Source organism: Kryptolebias marmoratus, linkage group LG20 (assembly GCF_001649575.2).
Source record: "Kryptolebias marmoratus isolate JLee-2015 linkage group LG20, ASM164957v2, whole genome shotgun sequence".
In the NCBI taxonomy this organism is placed as follows: Eukaryota; Metazoa; Chordata; class Actinopteri; order Cyprinodontiformes; family Rivulidae; genus Kryptolebias; species Kryptolebias marmoratus.
This window is the reverse complement of record NC_051449.1, coordinates 196,776-202,447: the sequence shown is the minus strand read 5'-3', so window position 1 is coordinate 202,447 and position 5,672 is coordinate 196,776. Positions and strand designations below refer to the sequence as shown.

The 5,672-nt window shown below is 49.2% G+C and overlaps 2 protein-coding genes across 3 annotated transcripts in view; one reads left to right on the top strand and one right to left on the bottom strand.

Moving 5' to 3' along the window:
* Window positions 1–1,573, top strand: part of proca (protein C (inactivator of coagulation factors Va and VIIIa), a) — a 5,062-nt gene extending 3,489 nt beyond the window's left edge. Inside the window, exons 6-8 of the mRNA XM_017441597.3 lie at window positions 349–608; window positions 712–829; window positions 939–1,573. Coding sequence (XP_017297086.1) covers window positions 349–608; window positions 712–829; window positions 939–1,507 — 947 coding nt within the window. The 3' untranslated portion in view covers window positions 1,508–1,573. The remainder of the gene's footprint in view (window positions 1–348; window positions 609–711; window positions 830–938) is intronic.
* A 105-nt stretch (window positions 1,574–1,678) lies between these two features.
* Window positions 1,679–5,672, bottom strand: part of dusp28 (dual specificity phosphatase 28) — a 7,551-nt gene continuing 3,557 nt past the window's right edge. Inside the window, exons 3-5 of one of the 2 annotated variants that reach the window (XM_025002960.2) lie at window positions 5,215–5,593; window positions 3,726–4,100; window positions 1,679–3,273 (exon numbers count right to left, since the gene is read on the bottom strand). In XM_025002960.2, the coding sequence (XP_024858728.1) occupies window positions 3,172–3,273; window positions 3,726–4,073 (450 nt within the window). In that variant the 5' untranslated portion in view covers window positions 4,074–4,100; window positions 5,215–5,593 and the 3' untranslated portion in view covers window positions 1,679–3,171. The remainder of the gene's footprint in view (window positions 3,274–3,725; window positions 4,101–5,214; window positions 5,594–5,672) is intronic. The other variant, XM_025002961.2, reaches the window with a different exon arrangement.

The window sequence follows — 5,672 nt, the reverse complement described above, 5'->3', positions numbered from 1 at the left end:
GGTCAGAATCAGGTCAGAATCGGGTCAGAATCGGGTCAGAATCAGGTCAGAATCGGGTCAGAATCAGGTCAGAATCGGGTCAGAATCGGGTCAGAAACAGGTCAAGGTTGAAGTAGTCTGAAGTCTTAAAAGTCGCCTTCAGACGTCTGACGTCCAACTTAAAGTCATTTTGTTTAAACTTTCTAAATGTATAAATCTGGACGAACCCAGAACGGTACCAAGCCACAAAAAACCAACACATTTTTAACAACATTATTTGGTCATTCACGTTAAATTAAACGTGTGGTCATTGGTCGTTTTGAAACTGACCTTCTCGTCGAAGTTTAAAAGCCATTTCCTGTCGCTCAGATGTGACAGCCACCAACTGCTCCGTGGAGAACGGCGACTGCGACCACGACTGCACGGAGAGCGACGACGGCCGGAGCCGCAGCTGCAGCTGTCTGACCGGATACAAGCTGCAGGACGACCACCGGAAATGTGTCCCGAAAGGTTCGTCCTCCTGTGGCCAGCTGCTGATCGACAGGTCGGAGTACGCCCGGCCGATGGAGGGTCTGATGCCCTGGATGATCGGAGGGGAGGTGGGCAAGAAGGGAGAGAGTCCGTGGCAGGTAACTGCTCCTCTACTGACCCGAACCTGACGTTTCCTGACCCGAGCGCTGTTTGATCCCAGACTCCACCTGCTTGTAAACGCTGCTGTCTGTCTGCGTTCAGGTGGTCGTTTTTAACGCTAGAGGAAGGTTTCACTGCGGCGGCGTCCTCATCGATAAGAGCTGGGTCCTGACGGCGGCTCACTGCCTCGAAGGCAACCATAAGTTCAGCGTCCGACTGGGTGAGGACCCGTCATCCTGATGGACTGTCCCACCCCGCCGCGGGCCGAAGCCTGATTCCCGCCCTTTTTGTGGGGCGCAGGTACTGACCGAGTCCTGATCTGTTCTCAGGTGACTACGAGCGCCTGAAGGAAGAAGGAACAGAGGTGACCCTGCAGGTCGCCCGGGCCTTCAAACACCCCGACTACAACATCCGGACGGTGGACAACGACATCGCCCTGCTCCGCCTGCAGACGCCTGCTCCGTTCTCCTCATACATCGTCCCCGTCTGCTTACCGGGGAGCGCCATGGCCGAGCGCGTGCTCCACCGGAACGGCACCACCACCGTGGTGACGGGCTGGGGCAAACAGGACAACGGGATGTACAGCTCAGCGCTGAACGTCATCAAGGTCCCGCTGGTCAACCACAGCTTCTGCAGCCAGCAGATGGTCCCCCACCAGCTGTCCAGCAACGTCCTGTGCGCCGGCATCCTGGGGCAGAGCGTGGACGCCTGCGAGGGGGACAGCGGCGGCCCGATGGTCACCCTGTACCGGGACACCTGGTTCCTGGTCGGCCTGGTGTCGTGGGGCGAGGGCTGCGGCCTGAAGGACAAGCTGGGCGTCTACACCAAGGTGTCCAACTACAACCAGTGGATCCGGCAGGTCCAGGACGAGTGGGACAGAAGACATCGTCCACAGTGACCCAATCAGAAGGTCCCATCTGCTGGCAACGCCTCGCAGCGTCACAAATAAACACCTTTACTCTCAGGAAGCTTCTGACTGTTTTTCCTCGGGTTTCTGCAGGGTTCCAGGCTCCAGCTGCTGTTAGGAAAATATCTCCTGAATCACAGGGCAGCTAATCGACGCTAACAAACACAAACTCAGTCAGAGAAGATCGAACTACGACAAGGAAACAGTAAATTACTGCGTTAAGAAAGAAAGGATCGTTGCTCGTTAACACCGACAAACTTTTATTTCCTTACTGCAGGTAAAACAGGTGATCAGCTCCTCAAAGAGGCGGAGCATCAGATGAGGTCTAACGTGGTTTTAAATGGTTTTAAATTATTGCTTTTAGACACGTTAAACACGACACACCTGAGTTTAACGAACACTGAAATCCACAAAGAACCAATCAGATCAGAGGACAAACGTCAGCTGATCCGGATCCTCGTCACAGTTTAAACGGATCATTAAAACTCTGAAAGCAGGTTAATATCTTTAACACGTTCACCTGAGTCTGTTTAAATTAAGGCGTCTGAAGCTGCACTTAAATCTAAATATACTAAATATATATATAAACACTGATCTGAAATCAGCTGCTTGTGCTTTTTAATCTAAAATACTGTAAAATGACTGAATTCTATCAGAACAAATGTTTAAAATAAAATATTTATTAGGGGTTTATTGTTATTATTATTATTCTGGTTAGTTTTTATATAAACGAGTTAAACTCTGATGGAGGTTAACTTACAGAACTTTCTAACTTCTGGCTGATTTACAAACAGATTTATATTTATTCCACAATCAGAAGGAAACTTTCAGGTAATTGTCTAATAAAATCCTGTGGCGGGGACAAAGAGTCCATCTGATGTCCTTTTTCTGTAATGTTTGTAGGTAAACGCTGCCCTCTGCAGGCGAGACAGAACTAAGAAAAAGAAGAAAAATCCTAAAATTTAATCTAGAAATAAAAAATATTAAGACTTGAAGTCAGTCAGACATGTCTGAACATAAAAACTGGTCTGAAAGAATTATTTGTCCTAATATTCTTAAAACTGTAGCAGTCAGTCAGAGTTACAGGGAGATTTAAATTACCTCAAATGTGATAAAATTATTAGTTTTTAAGTCTTTAAGATGTTTTATTTTATACATCAAACTTTTACCTAAATAAATAACTTTTAACTGACTTTAATTTTCTTGAATCGTTTCCTTTTCTTGTGTTATTTTTAATTAATGTTTTAAGAAATGTTGTAAAAAGAGACATTTTTCTTCTTCCTGGATTTGGTAAATGTGCTTTCAATAATATAATTTAACTTTCTGTTAATTAACGACACTTTAAAGAAATCTGACGTATCAGAGGTTTATGTAAGATTTTGTTTTGTGATTTTAGATCAGTTCTTTATGTTTTATCCTAACATTAAAACATTAAATGACTGAAAAACAAGGTGTCTTCCTGTTTACGTCTGTCTCGGCACCTTGAACTGATCTGAGGACAGTCGGCCTCCGGTTCTGTTCCCACATGGATCCTGGCAGAACCGGACAGAGGTCTCAGGTCCAGGTCCAGGTCTCAGGTCCAGGTCCAGGTCTCAGGTCTCAGGTCCAGGTCCAGGTCCAGGCCTCAGGTCTCAGCTCCAGCTCCAGGTCCAGGATCAGGACTCTCCTCGCCTCCTCTTCAGCTCCTTCTCGTATCTCTGCAGCTGAGACAGGAAGCCGGGGTTCGGGTCGATCACGTGACGAGCCGTCTTCACTCTCTGCACCAAGAAACACAAACATCCAGATGTTTTCCTCAGATTTTCTCTCCAGCAGGAGATGAACCTCAGTTAGAAACAGATGAAGCATCAGAGCCACTCACTGTTAAAGTTTCTCATTAAAACCTTAAACTGTTAAAAACCTGCTTCAGTTTTAAACCACACCGAGTCATGACATCCTAAATAATTTACAGAAGCTTCTCTGCTGTTTTTATTTGATGTCAGCATGAATGTTGTCCCTCAGCTCCTGTCTCCTGTCTCAGTCCAGCTGAAGGACACTGGCTCATCAGAAACCTGAGTATCAGGCTGCAGCTTTGTCTCATTCTGACACATTTCTGACCTTCAGGCAGCTGAGGGACACAAACAGGAAGCTTTAAACCGTCACAGCCGCCATCAGCAGCTCTGATTCTACTCTGGGGAAATAATGATAATGACCCCGCCCCCCCTGAGATCACCTGCAGCGCCTCCGTCAGCGTCAGCTTCCGGTGCTTCATCAGGTAAGCGACGCAGACGGTGGCGGAGCGGCTGCGTCCGTTCTTGCAGTAGACGAGGCTGCGTCCTCCTCGGTCGGCCTCCTGCTGGATGGCGTCGGCGCAGCGGTCGAAGTGGCGGTACAGGTCCTCGCTGGGGTCGTCGTAGACGGGCACCTGCAGCTTGGCGATGCTGCGGACGGAGGGGAACGGCTGCTGCTTGGACACGTTGATGCAGAGCGTCACCGCTTCCTGCTGCAGCAGCTCCTCGCTGCAGGCGGAGCGGGCGTTACTGATGAACAGGGCGCTGCTGACCTGACACAGCTGCAGCATCCTGACCCTCGCAGGCTTCCTTACGCCCTGCTCACAAAGACAAACACAACTCAGTCCTGGGAAAAAACTGCATCCTGATCATCTTCTGTTTGATAATTAAGGCGGGAAAAGACATCCAACTATCGTCATGGTAACACGCCCAGGAGAAAAGCCTGGAGGTGTCCCCAGGTCAGAGACCAGTTCTGGGTCGCCTCCCAGTGGACCTGGAAGACCAGGAGGCTGAACAATCAGGCTCCTTATGATGACCTGGGGGGGTCCAACCCTCACCAGGACCAGGATCAGAGACCAGTTCTGGGTCGCCTCCCAGTGGACCTGGAAGACCAGGAGGCTGAACAATCAGGCTCCTTATGATGACCTGGGGGGGTCCAACCCTCACCAGGACCAGGATCAGAGACCAGTTCTGGGTCGCCTCCCAGTGGACCTGGAAGACCAGGAGGCTGAACAATCAGGCTCCTTATGATGACCTGGGGGGGTCCAACCCTCACCAGGACCAGGATCAGAGACCAGTTCTGGGTCGCCTCCCAGTGGACCTGGAAGACCAGGAGGCTGAACAATCAGGCTCCTTATGATGACCTGGGGGGGTCCAACCCTCACCAGGACCAGGATCAGAGACCAGTTCTGGGTCGCCTCCCAGTGGACCTGGAAGACCAGGAGGCTGAACAATCAGGCTCCTTATGATGACCTGGGGGGGTCCAACCCTCACCAGGACCAGGATCAGAGACCAGGGACAGACCTGGGGGGGTCTGACCCTGCCCATCACTGAAAACATTTTCTGAAGGATCTGAGTTGAACTTCGGTCTAATCTGTTCAAAGTTCATTCATTCATTCATTCATTCATTCACCTCCTGCTTCTCTGAGAAGATCAGAATTTAAAAAAATCTGCAGGAATTCGTCACAAATATAAAACCTTCAGAAACACAAATTTAACAAATTCCATTTCTGTAAATCTACAACTCGTGACTCTTTGCAGGAGGCAGCTGTCTGCAGCTGCACACTTTTTAAGAAAATAAGTTCTCAAATGTTAAATATTTGCCAAAAGGAGACATTTTAAAAACATTTGTTGGTTTAATTTCCTAATTATTGTCCTTTCTAACAAACCTGTTCTGTTGTCTTTGTTTCTGATTTCTGATCAGTTACTCACCGAAGGAAATTCCTGGAGCCTCCAGCTGTTTGACGATGAAATAATGAGGAATTATTGAAGCTCAGCTCTGCAGAGACTGAGTGAACCTGTAAAACCAGCGGTCCCTGAACGCCTCACACACACACACACACACACACATACACACACACACTCAGGGCTGTAAAGGATCCTGACTCTGACCTTTGACTCCGTCACATTAAACCTGCTGGGTTTTCTCCAGAAGAGCCCGGGTCCCTGTAGGGTTCTGCTGAAGGAGAACCAGTCCGGTGTGTTCGGGCCTCCTCATGACCCCCAACTGTTCTGGTCCACACATCCCTGCTGCTATATTTACTGCTGGCAGCCGCTGCCTCCTGGGTCCTAAAGCTGCTCAGATTCAAGCCTGACGGGAGGGAAACAGGAAGCTGTCAGAGACCGAGCCAGAACCGGCCTGAGCCCAGAACCGGCCTGAGCCCAGGACC